A 15875-nucleotide genomic window follows, 5' to 3' on the forward strand; every position below is an offset into this window, starting at 1 on the left:
ACACTGTATTCCTTGTTAAACGATTCCAACATTCTGGTCCAACATCCCCCGAGGGGGGAGTGCTCCCTATTGTGGATGGAACGCTAGATCATCGCAGCTTATCCCCACCCCCACCACCCAGTTTTTTTTAGTCAAGTTTCCCTACCAATTTAGCCTCCTTCGCAGACGTTCTTTGGGCTTGTCACACGTTTCTCTCCCACGAACGTAGGGAAGAAACGCGTGACGAACCAGGCTTCTAACAATTTGGCGGTACCCGTTTACACTCCTGGCCCCAGTTGTTTAAAAGGTGGATAACGCTATCCACTGGATAAATCATAATCCGATGCAAAGCGAAGAAGGTTTTGTATGACAGTTGTCCTCTGGATGGCGATTTATCCGGTGGATAGCTTTACCCACCCTTTGAACAACTGGGCCCTGGGTGGAGAGAGAGAGGCACTGTGAGAGTAGAGTGTCTAGCCCAGGAGCACAATACAGGGCAGAGCTCAAACATACGGACTCCAAAGCATTGACCCAATCTGGAACATACCTGTTTGAATCTGTTGTAAAAGAGTAAAGAAACGTTTAGAATTTTTCGCTTATGAGATTCAGATCGTAACATACTTGAGACTCGCATTTTGTTTGCTTTTCATTACAGGGCGTGGAATCAGACAATTTATGTTGATTTATTTGATACCAATGGTGAAGAAATTCACATCAACAAAGTCATGATTGAGAAGGGATTCGCCAAAGAAACCGACCACACGGTGGACAATCCATGGAACATTGAGGCTACTGTGAAATTTAACCCTCACAAATTGGTGGGGCTGCCGGGATAAAATCGCTAGATTGTCGTTAATGTTGCGTTGCCAGGACAAGAAAATATTGAACTGAACATTGACACGCTTGACTTTGCATTGCGTGACGCACGCGAAAGAGCATCGAGTCACGCAACCTCCTTTTAGGTCGGCGTGTGGTACGCTATGAGTAACGAACCTCAGACAAGCGACCGTTATTACGTGTTCACGTTGGTGTAAATTTGAAGCTAGAATGACTGTGCCCTGAACCAATATCCCTTCATGTGACGTCATGCACAAGCAGAGAAAACTGAAGTTAAATATTGCCAGAACTTGTTTTTATGGCAGCCATGTTGAATAATTTTAGACAAGGACAGCTGAGGCAAGGAGTGAACGAATTTCGAAAAGCGTTTTTAAAGTGTTATTAGTCGAAAAGAAAGAGCGACGGAGCGAGCAGCTCGAAGTTTTTTCTAAATTCCATCTTTGGCTTGGACAGAAAAACTATCAACACTGTTTGTTAGAGCACCTTGAATAAAAGATACACCCCCATGAAATTCGCATTTTTATAAGCGTTTTTTTGTGGAGATGCGAAATGCCAGTAAAACGTCCGTTGTAATGTCGATGTAAGTGTTCTTTTATTTTAACCTGCCTTGGGGCGAAATCTGGCAAGTAGACCAAGCCGTGTAATTATGCTCACTAACCAGATTTCGCTTCTTGATGGTAGAACAGGAAAAAGGACTTTTTACACTCGGCAAATTCATATTTGCCGAGCTATAAGAAAGTATTCTCGTATTTAGAGTCCTGTTGTTCGTTTTAAGGTGCTTTTTTTGCAAGTGACAATCTTGGAAGGTTTTACTCTCCAAGCACGGTAACAAAAATGGGGAAAACTATCAGAGGTATATTTTCGTTTCGCGCTCCATATGAAAAATTGCGAATCATACAAATAAAATGGTTGTTGCTGTTGTGGTGATTGTGGTTGTTACGTCGCTTACTCCTTTTCATTCTATAAATAAGCATTCAGGCCATTCAGTCTCTCAAATTTAGCGAAAATGAAACCCTAGCGAAAACAGGGGGCGAATAACGGGAAAAATATAAAAAACGCCAGCGTAAGGATTGAAAAAACGATGATGAACTAATTTTAAAGGCTCAAAGGCTGTCCTGGATGCGTGTGCATATTTTGGCGTTCTCTTTCCACTAACTCGTGACGTAATGATCTGGCGACGCTCAGACCAACTCGCCCAAAGCATCTTGGTCGCGTTTCGCGATCGCCAAAGTAGAGACGCCTTGGACTCCATGGTAATGGGCTAAGAAAAATGTGCAAGGTGTTTGCTTAGTTTGACCTTGCGCAAAACGCGAGTAAGATCCTGGGAACGAGTTTGTCTCATCTTGTGACATCACGCGTCACGCAACGTGGTGATTGGAGCCTGGACACTTTTAAGTACAAGTAAAACAAATTAAGAAACATCACCTAAAATCAAAGTAAATGGATTTAAAAATTAAGCCGAGAAAAACGCAAACACCCACCTGAAATTAAGGCAAATCAAGGTAAAAAATTAGGAAATGAACATGTGAATGACGTCAACTTCAAGCGCGATCATTCCCCCTTCAGCCCCGGCCATTTTTCGGGCATTTGATGCGTTGTCGGTCAACACGGTGGGGCATTTCCTCACAAGTAGCTGTCCGGTGGTTGCGCATTTACCCGTTTTGTCAAAACAGACTTTTGCATCGACACGCAAAACCGCAAACCTGTTTTATTTGTCAACAGAATGACGCAGAAGCTCATCCCTATTACGAGATTTAACGCTGAGCTGAAATGACCTCATATCCCACCTGCCGCAACAAAAGTATAAAATCGAGGCAACATTGAGATGAACGAAGGCAAAAACCAACCTAAGACAAGGTAGGACTGAGATAAATTGAACTGAAATGAGGGGAAAACGGCCTAAAATCAGTGTAAGTTTGAGGATAAAAGTCAGCCAATGGAGCGCAAAATCCGCCTAAAACAGAGCCAAAGGGGAACTGTATATAACCCCTGAACCCGCCTTTTATCAGGGTAAAACTAGGGTACACTTTTAAAAGCAAAAACGAGGGTAAAATCAGCCTAAAATTCAGCTGAAAAACTGCCGACATCAGGGTGAATTCAGACTAAAATTCAGCTAAAATACTGCCGACATCAGAGTAAAATCAGACTAAAATTCAGCTGAAATACGGTGGGCATCAGGGTAAAATCAGCCTAAAATTCAGCTAAAATACTGCCGACATCAAGGTAAAATCAGCCTAAAATTCAGCTAAAATACTGCCGACATCAAGGTAAAATCAGCCTAAAATTCAGCTAAAATACTGCCGACATCAGGGTAAAATCAGCCTAAAATTCAGCTAAAATACTGCCGACATCAGAGTAAAATCAAACTTAAATTCACCTAATATACGGCCGACATCAGAGTAAAATCAGACTTAAATTCAGCTAAAATACAGCGGAAATGGGGGTAAATTCCGCCTAAAGTTAGAGCTTAAATCAACCTAAAATCAACCGGAAATCGAGGTAAATTCGCGGCAAATTCAGCAGAAATCGACATAAATTTGAGGTTATTTCGGGGTAAAACTGCGGTCAATCTGAGTTTAAGATAGATTAATGAAAAGCCAGATAAGGTAAAACAAAAATTCGGCCAAAAAAAAAAAGCTGACAAAAACCAACAGTAAAATTAAACTTCATATAAAGCGACTCTATAAAGTCGGTTTTTCGTGGTTCGTGCTGTGAGAAGTTAAAAGTTAATTAAATAGCAGTTTAATACAAACTGCTGTTTGAGACAAAAATTTTCGCGGGGCAAAGCATGGACCATATTACTAAACCAAGGTAGTCGAATGTCGCAATAACGGCAACAGTTTTGTAAGTTAGTGAATTCCGTCATTTTGTTTTGTTTGTTTGCTTGTTTATTTGTTTTTTTTCTTTGATAAAGTCTCAGTTAATGTGGCTTCTATAACAGTATTCATTTTTAGCAGCGGTCACGAAAAGTTAAACGAGCGAGTCGACGGCCACAACGAAATCGACATGAAAATATTCTTCAAACGAGCTGCTGACTAGCTTTTGATTTATCGGTTTAGTTTTCCTTTGTCCTTTCGAAAACGAAGACGCCGAGAATGAAGACGGAAGGCCGAAAACCCCAAAACTCGATAACGGAGACCCCGAAAGCTCGAAAACTTAGGCCGCAGAACTCGAAAACGAAAACGCTCAAAGCGCAAATACATCAAGAAGTCGATTAACAAGTGTTTGCACTTGTTAGGTTTACCCTTGTGTTGGACTTGTTAAAAAAATCTTGTATAAAAAGCAAACAGACATAATCCAACGACCACAGTGCCATTCAACTTTTCTCTGCGGGATCATTTACGGTCCATTTTGGGGATCATTATGGACTCTCGAGCTTCCAAAAATGAACTACACACCTGAAGCTTGCGAATTAAATATTTTGTTTTTCCTCACTTTTTTCTGGATATCTTCTCTGATTTGGCGAGGTTTCAGAATAAATTGCATAAAAAACGTTTCGAAACGAGCCACGGCAGTGTTGATCGAAATACGTTTTTAGTTAAAACGTCATAATAGAGCAACAAAGAAGCTGTGAGTAAGGAAACTTCACAGTAGTTACTCAATATAGCCCCTTTATATCTGATCGCCTAATGGCGGCCGGAGAACCACGAAAAAATCTGGCATTCACGTCAGTTCACCCACTAATATTCTTTCCGCGATCGATACTTATCTTTTTTAAAGATGCGCCTGTGTGATTGGGCAAATTTCCCTTCCCCTTCCTTCACCCCCCGTACTATTCGCCTGTATGCAAATCGCATTGGCAGGCCGCTTGCAAAATGTATTGTTTCTCACGAAATAATCGTATTGTAAGCACGGTGAAAGGCGAGCTGTGGGTTCCACGACATCTATTTTCCGGGTGCTCGTGACTCCAAGTCACGCTATCAGCCAGAGCTTGCGATTTCTTTCCTTGATTGGACAAGAAATGACAGCACATTAAATGGAATGCTTGATCACGCTCCACGTCCCCAGAGGCCGCGATCCTTCTCAGAAACCGAAAGTGATTAAAATGGCGGAGGGCGGAAATGTACCAGAGCTTGGCGGGTACGATTACGAGTTCACAAGTAGAGTTCCAGAGGATAGAAAATGTCCTGTTTGTCGTTCAACAATGAAGGATCCTGTTCAGATTGTAGGATGTGGACACAGACTTTGTAAAATCTGCATGGAATCCTGGCTAAGGTAAACGACATCAATAATCTTGATCATTGCTCTGAGCGCACTGAAAGGTCTAGAAACATCGCAGATAAGCCAGATCACCTAAAATGTGATTAAAATGTTCATTGCGTTAGAAAAAATATTCGGAGTATTTGTTGTCAGCTTTCTTGTTGATCCAATTTTTATCCGTGCAAAAATGTTATTATATGTTATGTATTACGTTAAAAGCACCCTACATTTAGGGTTTTTGGAATATCATGAAAGAACAATCCAACGATATTTTCTTATATGCATGAGATTTATTTTTATTTTTTTGGATATTTTTCTTTGTTCAGACGTCCTTCACCGACATGTCCAGTCGACAGGCAGCCTTTGTCACGTGAGAAGGTAATTTTTTAAAAATCCCTCTTGTGACGTAGTATTCACCAGTCACGCAAACCGGCGTAGCCTCGGCTGGGAGGTATTAGGCAAATGACAGACTCAGTTCATAGCTGGGCATTTTAACCCGTTGGTCAACAAGGCAAAGTAAGCTTGCCAAATGTTTCAAACGTATACAAATCTACATCATGAGTGAAAGCTGCTTTATAATTTTACAAAATGTTTCGTTAGAATCAACCTCGTTCCCAGGGCTTTTCCCTTGGTAATTTGGAACGGTTCCAAATTACCAAGGGAAATGCCTGGGAACGAGGTTGCGTTAGAATGTGTTTATACCTAGCTATATTTAACTTAAAAATAAAGTTAGGCCATGTAAAAAAATGTTTCTCGTCCCCGCCTACTTCATTTTTTGGGGCCGCATCTCTATTTTTATTATTTGTTATTGGAAAAGTTGGAACGAACAAGAACAAACAGGCGTTACTTTCACGAGAGCTTTCAGGCAGGCTAAATCATAAAACGAAGCCTATAAAAAGTAGGAATTAACCAGAAAAAGCGCTCCCCCCCCCCTCCCCACTCTCTTTTTTTATAGAAATCCGGACGAGAAACATTTGGTTTTGGTTTTTACTTGGCCTATTACGTTCTCCTCGCAATCGGTTTTAAATTGCAGATATTTCCAGACGCCGCTTGTCATCGCGAAATTCTGGATTTCACGGTGAAGTGTCCTCATTTTGGATGTTCGTGGACGGGAGAACTGTGTGCTGCGGAGGTATGGTCTTTTGACTTTTTCTGTATGTACTCCTGAAAGATTCCTTTACCTCATTGCAAGTAGCACTAAATTAGATAAAATAGCGTTCTTTTAGCGTTCGTTCTGTCTGTGACAAAATCGAATACACACAGACAAACAAAACAAACACACTTCGAGAGACTTTATAAACTATAGAAAAAAGTTGGACAAAAGTGCAAATACCGTCTGGGAATCAAGCTAAAATTGTAACGAAAAAGTTAGAATAACGCATAAAATTACCACATACAAACTATTGAAATCGTACTAGTATGCATGAAATAAATCATATGAAACAGACTGTTACAGCTTTCTATAATTTTCCCACTCAAAATAATAACATCGTTCAAATTTATCACTATTTTCCTATACTTTCTCCGACTTTGGGCTTCCTTCTTACCACCATTTTTGTAGCATTTAATCTTTCCGTTCAGTTTCGAGGGTACCAAAGCTAAACATTTTACAAAGTCGTGTCTTCGAAAAGTATTCGCTTTTTTCTCGTTTCGACGTTTTTTGCTTGTTTACAAGCAAAATGAAGGAGAATAGCAGTTATGTGGGGCTAAATGTTGAACCGGAAGGAATCGCATTCTTGTTAACTATCAAGGGACTGTTTTAATTTCTCAAGGGATTTCTTTCCGCTGTGGGTGATGAAAGGGTCTCTCATTAGTATTGCGTCAACACTTGCGATCTCGTGAAAACGTGACTTGTCACATGTATAAACGTTATATAACAAATATTTGTTTATTTTTATCGTTCAGGTTCTCAGATCGTAATGTCTTTTGCCACTCATCAACATTGCGTAATAGCTATATGATCCCATTGCATGTTTAGCACGTGATATAGATATAGTACAGCTATTTGTTTGTTGCGAACACTTAAACGGAATGGTCATCGCACGCGGCTTACTACTGAGTTTCGTAGAGACATTGCGTGGTGGCTTCGGTTCATGCGGACTTGCAATGGAGTTTCTATTATTTCCTCACTTGTCTGAACTGCTCCTGACACCGTGTTCTCCACTGACGCGTGCTTATCGGGATGTGGTGGATTGTCGCAGTCTCAATATTTTCACGTACAGTTTCCTTCAGTGGTCCTTGCCCGATTTTTAGAGATTCATCTTTTAGAAGCGCTCGCCATCCTAGTTGCTTTGCGTTTGTGGGGCCATCTGTGGGCCGGTTGCCGCATTCAAGTATTTTGCGATAACGCTGCGGTGGTTCCTGCACTCACTTCAGGATCAGTCGCTAGCCGCTCTTTTGCAGCCTCCCATGACTTTGAACTACGCGCGGTTCATTTATCGGGCGAAGAGAATCGCGCCGCAGTTTTATTGTCTCGCTGGCATCTTGACAGTAGTTTTGGGGAAGGTTTCGTCAACTTCCTGTGTTCTTAAATTTGAGTTTGGTCTCCGTACCGCACGATTTCTTTACCGTTTATGACTATTAATTTCGCGGCAGGCTAGGGACACACAAGAACCATCTCACGCAGTGGCGGACTTATTTATTGTTTTGTTTATATTTTTCGTTCGATTTTCTACCGGCTACGGTTGACACTATTTGTTTGTTTTGTAAATTTTTGAGTAGATCCTTAACACCAGCTTCGGTGCGTAATTATCTTAGTGGTGTCAAGTTTTAATATTTGTACTGGTACAAGTGTTTTACACACTAAAACGTTGCTAATAGTTAACCAAAAGGAACTCATTTCGTGACAATTGATTATTTCTGCTGAGTTGCACAATTTAGAATTTTAACATTCAATGCAGGTGTCAAGTGATATTTACAAGTTTTTTTTGTAGCCTGTTGTGAAATTACTTCCGGTGGAAGCAGTAAATAAACACTAAACGTTTTTGCTTCTGTTCAGAAGTTAATGCATCGCCATTAGAAAAAAAACAGCAACTGTTTTACTGGAAATGTAGTCGTTAGAAATGGCATGTGTAGCCGTAACGTAAAGAATAACGCGAGGAGAAGCGGCTTTTGGTAATATCCATGCGAAAATTTACTTCTCAAACTTTATCGGGAACCCTGCATTAACCCCAGTAGAAATCTTTCTAACTCGAAAGGAAACAACTATTTCGATTAAAGGCAAGCGTCAAAGTTTACCATTTTTTAACCAAGCCAAAGTATATGAGTCGCAAAGCGCCCAGCCGTCGCGACTGACAAATACAGCATTTCCTCCGCGAATATAAAAAAAATGCTTGAACTGACAGACGTTTGAATTCTTCCATGATATGTTCGAACAACAATGCCCAGGATAAACCTTCTACTCATACTAACTTCATGCAAAAAAAGTCGATATCTCGAAGAGATCTTTGATTTTTTTTTTGCGGGCCCAAGAGAGGCCCGCAACCCTAATCTTGACAGTGACCAGCGGATTGCGTATTACGCGTGCGCGCCACGTTTATAAAGACCAGCTGCAAAGCGGAAGTTGAAAATTTTGTTCTTCCACTTAGAACGATCAGAATGCGAAAAATGTGTCAATCACAACAGATTGTCGAAACACCGGAAGTTGAAAATCTGTTCTTCAAGAACAATGTGTCAATCTCAACAGTGTGTCACATAAGATCGAGGCTTCTGCCACATGGAAGATTGAAAACATTACGTTTTGCAGGCGTTGTTTCGGCGTTGGTTTTGAGAAGATTTACTGTGATTGCATTACAGATAAACCACGGCAAAACGAATGATTCCAACAACGATTGATCTCGAAAAATCCCTTACAACACTGACAACATAGCGAGTTCACCGACCGAGGAAAATCGCGTCTCAATTACACCGCATGTTCGATAAAATCATGCATTCCTTGCGTGACGCGCTACTCGGAATAACTGTCTCTTGTCCAGTGATTTTATCGACACCGTCTGAGAAATTTTCGCGACCTGTTGGAATTATTGCTGTGAACTGAGGTGACTTAAGTTATTTGTTCTTCCACCATGAACGGCTACAATGCAAAAGGATCCGAAATAGTTGAGAATTTTTTCCTCCACAAAGAACGATTAGAATGCGAAGAAATGCGAAGTGTAAATCACAAAAGTTTGTCTAATGAGATCGACGCTTCTGTCACATGGAAGGTGAAGGTGACAGTGAAGGATCTTTAAGTGCATCTAGGCCCGCACTTTCTAACCTGTGGTTACCACTAGTATTATCATTTTATTGAAGGAACATCAGTCAGAATGTCCTTTCAAGGTGGTCAAATGCCCAAACCCAGGCTGTACAGAGAAGCTCATCAAGCAAGACCTGCACGGTCACATGACATTTGAATGTTTCTGGAGGAAGACTATCTGTGAATATTGTCAAGAATCATTCATCGTGATTCAGGAACGGGTTTGCAAACAATTATGTGTTCAAAAAACAAAGTTAAAATACTAGTAAAAGCATGTAGCAGTAGTCAATTTTGATGTTGTTGTTTTTCAGTTCTTTCGTGATTGCGCGACATTTTTGAACATTGTTGAGGGTAGTCCCACTTAGCAACGTTTTTCTAAAATTGTAGCTTTCCAACAAAAAGCGAAACGTCGGGCTTATGACAGTTTGACCATTACGTGGGGTGGTACATGTGGCGCGCTAGTGTGGTGACTTTCGAAAGTGCTCTTATTAATTAACTTAATTTTGTGTGTTCTTCTTCAGGAACATTTTAGTGTTTGTCCAAAGTTTCCTGTCCAGTGTACTAACAACTGTGGTTTGAGAGAGATTCCACGAGACAAGGTTTGTTGGATACCATAAAATCACTAACCCGTGCCAGGTCATGCCACTGCTAAACGCACCTTATCACTCTATGCCGTATCTACACCACTGTAGTAGACGTTTAACTTTAAACAGTATTTGATGTAAAACAATTTCATAGCTTTCTATCAACTAGTGTAACTAGTGCTTCATTACGTTCGCTGGCAACAAGTATTTCCCACTGTACAAAAAGGTTTTTGTTACTCTCCATGTGAAAAGACTATCTGTTTTTAAGGGGTGGGGGCCGTGAGGGATATTTAAGGTGCCGCGAGGATGCTGAGTACAGGCCCGGGTAGAGGAGGGGGCTATCTAATTCTAAAGGGTGAAATACGCATATTCCAAGGAACCGTTCAGTTGTGGTTCACTGATCATGAATACGACTTACAAGGTGGAAGAGTTTTATATAATCTTAAATCTCTCCTGTTCTTTGCTTATTTTTTGTTGTTGTTCTTGACAGCTTGATGTTCATGTTCGGGATGAATGTCCTGCAACCGAAATTCAGTGTGAATACAAGAACTTAGGATGTGGAGAAGTGGTAAGGATATTTTGAATATATAGTCAAATTCCTAAAACGAGCACAACTGCATGTGAATACAGGAATTTATTAGGACATTACGCAGTCGTTTTAACATGTTTGAAGCTGTTTCGACTTAAAAGGTTGTCCTACAGGAATTCATAATGTTACATGTCTTCATTAACTCTATAACCTATCCAGTGAACGCCTTCACCGTTACGTAGGGTCGAGGCCTCATAGGTCCTGGGCATTTTTTCACTTTGATTATGACCCGGACTATACGAATTTCGGCCTCAAATCAAATATTCTACAATTGTAAAAATCTCGTGAAAGATAAGGAGCCAAAATAAGCCCCAGATGCCTAGTGCTGTGTCTATAGCAACTTGAAACCTGAAATGGAAAACGCTGAACTGCATATCACGCCCCCCCCCCCCCCCTGTAAAGACAAGGAACCCAAACAAGCCCCAGCTGTCTAGTGTCTATAGCAAATTTTAACCTGAACTGCACAAATGCATCATGTGCCCCTTCCCCGCAGCCCTCTAAGAAACAATATATATAATCATTGGCCAATTTTTAAATGTTGAATTAATTTCTCCCTTTACAGTTTCCAAGATCCAACGCCAAAAATCACTCGGAAACTCGAGTCGAAAGCCATTTGAACTTAGCCCTTCGCGGTCTTGACGCCACCCAGCTTCAAGTTAATGAGCTTGTCAGCCTGGTTAAGGAACAGTCACAGAAGATAGAGCGACAGTCACAACAGATAGAGCGACAGTCACAACAGATAGAGCGAAAGTCACAACAGATAGAGCAACAGTCACAGCAGATGGAGCGACAGTCACAACAGATAGAGCAACAGTCACAGCAGATAGAGCGAAAGTCACAACAGATAGAGCGAAAGTCACAACAGATAGAGCAACAGTCACAGCAGATGGAGCGACAGTCACAACAGATAGAGCGAAAGTCACAACAGATAGAGCAACAGTCACAGCAGATGGAGCGACAGTCACAACAGATGGAGCGACAGTCACAACAGATGGAGCGACAGTCACAACAGATGGAGCGACAGTCACAACAGATGGAGCGACAGTCACAACAGATACAGCAACAGTCACAATAGATAGAGCAATTGATGTCCAGAGAGAAGGAACAGTCACAACAGATAGAGCAATTGATGGAACAGTCAAAGAGCCTGAAATATCCTCCGTTTATATGGAAGATTGCAAACTATGATGATGTTTATGCTCGCATAGTAAAAGGGGAACACAAGTTTGTATCAAGCGATCCATTTTTTTTCTGTAGATGTGGATACAAATTAAAACTCATGCTTAATTATAAGCCGACTATGCAGCCTGCAATCTCCAGTCCAGAAAAACGATCTAAGGAAAACTATCTGTCGCTCTATGTTACTGTATTTGAGGGGGATTATGACTGTATACTACCCTGGCCTTTTACAGAGGAGATTCGCGTAACCTTGATTGATCAAGACCCGCGCAAGCAAACCAGAGAAAATATATCGCATATTATTAACTTTAAAGAAGTCCGCAATGGGATAGGTAGCATAATTGACTTTGTCGGTCTGAAAGTTTTGCAAACTCGATCATACGTAAAAAACAATACTATGTGTATAATGGTCAGCAAAAATAATGCACAATAACTACAAAGAAAATAGCTGCATGTATGCTGAGTTACGTAATTAAAAGTTTAATAATTTGCTCTTGAGCTTTATCAACTGATAGTATTCGAGTAGCGCAACCAATCAAATTGCAGCATTTGCATTAAAATAGTAGTATAATTCTACCAAAAGAGGATGTTTCCATCTTTACAGCGTGCTCGATGCACTTATCGGTTACTCTATTTGTAATAGTCTACAAATTTTATATCTCAGGATTGGCTTGGCCAATTAGAATTTAGTATTTTCTGTATATATGTTGCTTGTCATCCATGATTTTATCCAAGAAGCTGTTAATGTATGTTTTGAATTGACAGTCAAAAGCCAGATGTCACGCAAATTCAGCCATTTAAGATTTAAAGTTTGTAGAGAAACTATGTTGAGCCCACGCTCATATAAATTTTATATAAATTTTGCAGGTGATAAGAGATTTTTTCTATCACCATTAGCTAATTAGTGTTGTTAATAACAGGTCTTAACTACGCACGCTATATGTGTCATCCGTGCCATGTAGTGTTTCAATTGCTGAAATGTGAGCTGCTGTATTTACAATTGAACAATCATCATCAACATCGTCATCGTCATCTCTCCTTTTAGCCCCTGACGAAGCACAAGGCCTCGAATCTTCGTCACAGTCCATTTTTTTTAACACCGGGTTTATTGTGAAATGAGCTGCTTGAGTGTTGCCTCTACCGGCTTGATAGCATAGTTTGCTTACAGAAGTGATATCCTCCTTTGGTTTTCAGAGAATTTATTTTTAACTTTTTTAGTAAGTTAACCTGTAGCTTACTATGTGATAATTAACATAAATTATGCCACAAGTGTGAACTCCTGGTGAAAGCCGGATTTCAAGAAAGACATTTGTAATTTATTGTTATTTAGTTGTTCAATCACCCGTATCTTATAACCTAAGCTGATCTCTAATGTTTGTATACAAAGTTGGATGCAGACTTGTTTTATAAGACGCAAATGAAACTCACTTATATAGCCTACTTCGTCAATGGCCTTCATTTTTACAGTTCCCGTGAAATGCGAAATGGTTAGTTCTTCTCGTGAATCGTTCTGGAAATGTATTAAACATAAAAAAGAATTTGGATAACAATCTTAAAATTAAACAAATCAACAATAAAATAACACATTGCTTTCCTTACATACGACATCCTTGGAGACCCAGGGGCAGATGGTCGGGGCGACGGACCATTATTTTCTTGGAGAGGGGGATGAAAAATTTTCCTCTGCAAACTTTTTTTTTAGTTTATGCACCTCTGCAAACATTTTTTTTTTCGAAATTCTTACTATTTTTTGTTATACATATCGTGTTTGCAAACAATTTATTATGTCTTTCCAGGTCCTGCAAACAATTTTTTTCATCCCCCCCTCCAAAAAAATAGTGGTCCGTTCCTTAAGTTACGTTAACGAAACTCTAATCTCCAGAAAATACAATATACAGTAGAATCCCGATTTCTTGAACCTCCAGGGGAAACGAACGTTGCTTCGAAAAATCGGGGGGGGGGGGGGGGTTGCAGAGTTCTTTCCAAGGGATATAAAAATTGGTTAGAGAAATCGGGATTCTACCGATACTAAATAAGATTTTAAATAGCATCGAACTCGGAAAAAAATCCGAGTTCCAGATGGGAATTGAACCCACGACCCTCCGTGTTCTAGGACGGATGCTCTACCACTGAGCTACTGGGACTCTGTGGTGCGCAAAGGTGAAATGTGGGCTTTTGACTGGAACCGCATCACGCGGTCACACAGCCAAATGATGACTGGCACATATGACTCATAACTGTATCACACAGTCACATTAAGGCATATCAAAGATGCAACCAACCAACCTCCAAAGTGAGTACCGATACTACAAGTAAAATACTGAAAAACGACAACAGCGCAATGGAAAAAACATTTATTCCAACAGTAACGTTTCTGAAGAACTGAACATTTAAATAAATTTGCATTTGTTCTCTTAGCACCGGTTTCACATATCAAACTTTTTACATACTACTGAACATACAGCAAATGATCAGAGTACTTTAACTGTGCCTTATAAAACGTTTCAAGGTTCAGCCAGGCCTAAAATGGTAACTTGAATCAAATATCAACTTGAAACGGGCTTTCGTTATTACGTATCGTAATATTAAACAAAATTCACGATATTAGCCAACTAGGAAATCAGCACTTAATTATATGACCTACTTGTATTTGTGTCCCGAAGAGCGAGGAAAGAAAATACTCTTTCTAAATTTATTTAACGTAGAACTCGATTTATAGCGTAATTTTCCACGATTGTCTATAACTGGATTATTAATAAATTTCATAACTTAAAAAAATATTGTACTCTCCTTTTATCAATCTTTAAATTTACTTGAAACTGACGTATACAGGGTGATCTGTAAAACATACAACTTAAGTTTCTGACCTCCCTGATTGTCTTTGGATCAAGGAACAAGGCACCCTGACCCAAATGTTATTTCTCGAATGACTTCTGTTCGCAGTGATACGTCGTGTTCCTTACATTAAGTGGCCTCGCTGACCGAAAAGGGAACACTGCAGACGCGTTCGGTACTTCAAACGGCTTATATGCATGGGGAAGTAGCTAAACAAAATACCGCATACTGCATTGATTTGAAAAGCTCTGAGCGATTTACTAGTCATTAAATTCTATTGACATCGCCCCTTACTCCAAACGATACCAATTGTCTTAGCATAGAGTAGTTTTCAATTGAGTGTCATAAAACTAAAACCAAAGTAATTACTCTGGCCAATCACAAAGGACACAGACAATCCAGTGAACCAATCAAACTCGAAGCAAATACATGTAGCTTACACGAAGCGCGGAAAAACTTGCGCGAGCGAGTCACGATTGGGATTGGTTTTAGTTTTGATTGGCCGAGAAAGTGGCGCGAAATTTTTAAGCCAATCACTAAGCGTAGTATTGCAAAACCAAAGCAAACGCAATTTACTTTCGACACTCAAGTAAAAACCGCTCTATACGCGAACAAAACTTCCAAAATTTACACCTTGGAGAAAATCTTAATTATCTTGTACCTGCCCCGCCACACCAAAGGTGACAAAAACACGTTTAGTAAACATGGGTTTACTTACTTCTAGGTCTCTAGTACAATAAACTTCGAGGTCTGGTTGTTCAAAGAACGATTATTAACCGAGTTTTGTAACTTCTCGATAGGATCTCTGTAAATGCATTGACTCAAATTAACTCGATAAACGCTTCAAGTATGAATAAAATCCTTGGAATGGTAAAATTTGACAACCGGGAACAAGCCCGTAGTTTGACCCAGAATCCCCGATTTCGATGATTTAAAGCTGATTTCCAGTCCGTACTGCGCAGACTTGGGGTTTGTTTACGTTTTTGTTTTGAATTCGTCGAAAAGTTACACTTCGGTGACAGCATACATGAAGTTTTTTAGTCCGCCATTACAGTTCGTTTTGTTCAAGAATTTCCGATTAGCTGAAACGTCGGTTTGAAATAGCGTCAAGGTTCTTCTACTCGTTATTATTTGTTCTGCAAGGATATCTGGCGTTAATAATGAAGAAAAAGGTAAGTTTGTCGCGGAATTTTTAGTTTTGCTTGTAAACATTCCTTCGTGTGGGCTCACATAAACATTGCAGCCGAGATTGCGCAGTACGGACTGGAATTCATCTTTAAATTCGTTTTAATTTAACGTGTTTTGTGTGAACAGGGGTATTAGATTCTTTGTTAACGTCTGCTAGAAATTTCGATTTTCATATAAATATTTCTTTCTCTCCATGCGTTTTTCAGCAGCTCACTTTGATCCAGCCTCACATTTTGTCTTCCATTTGAAG

The 15875-nt window shown here is 40.0% G+C and overlaps 2 protein-coding genes and 1 non-coding gene across 4 annotated transcripts in view; 2 read left to right on the top strand and 1 right to left on the bottom strand.

The window, feature by feature from the left end:
• The window catches only part of LOC144628647 (uncharacterized), a 27886-nt gene extending 27047 nt beyond the window's left edge, over positions 1–839 (top strand). The window contains exon 22 of the mRNA XM_078486790.1: positions 635–839. Coding sequence (XP_078342916.1) covers positions 635–815 — 181 coding nt within the window. The 3' untranslated portion in view covers positions 816–839. The remainder of the gene's footprint in view (positions 1–634) is intronic.
• A 4006-nt stretch (positions 840–4845) lies between these two features.
• On the top strand, positions 4846–11643 carry LOC144628632 (TNF receptor-associated factor 5-like). Of its 2 annotated transcripts, none has more exons than XM_078486774.1 (8): positions 4846–5031; positions 5343–5394; positions 6050–6148; positions 9307–9471; positions 9772–9849; positions 10325–10402; positions 10986–11099; positions 11457–11643. In XM_078486774.1, exons 1-8 carry the CDS (start codon positions 4862–4864, stop codon positions 11496–11498), a joined length of 798 nt encoding a protein of 265 aa, XP_078342900.1. In that variant the 5' UTR covers positions 4846–4861; the 3' UTR covers positions 11499–11643. The 2 variants fall into 2 exon arrangements, with proteins under 2 accessions (XP_078342900.1, XP_078342901.1); XM_078486775.1 differs by having other exon boundaries at positions 11478–11643.
• A 2030-nt stretch (positions 11644–13673) lies between these two features.
• On the bottom strand, positions 13674–13746 carry Trnal-uag (transfer RNA leucine (anticodon UAG)). The gene has a single exon. It is a non-coding gene; the product is annotated as a tRNA-Leu (tRNA).
• Positions 13747–15875: the final 2129 nt, after the last annotated feature.

This window comes from Oculina patagonica, chromosome 10 (genome assembly GCF_052425735.1).
Source record: "Oculina patagonica isolate OP01 chromosome 10, crgOcupat, whole genome shotgun sequence".
Lineage (NCBI taxonomy): Eukaryota > Metazoa > Cnidaria > Anthozoa > Scleractinia > Oculinidae > Oculina > Oculina patagonica.

Bases quoted from the DNA above. Each gene is read 5' to 3' on its own strand.
- LOC144628632 (XM_078486774.1), top strand. From the start codon at position 4,862: ATGGCGGAGGGCGGAAATGTACCAGAGCTTGGCGGGTACGATTACGAG. The intron at 5,032-5,342 runs GTAAACGACATC...TTCTTTGTTCAG, and splicing joins TGCATGGAATCCTGGCTAAG to ACGTCCTTCACCGACATGTC. The intron at 6,149-9,306 runs GTATGGTCTTTT...ATTTTATTGAAG, and splicing joins GAGAACTGTGTGCTGCGGAG to GAACATCAGTCAGAATGTCC.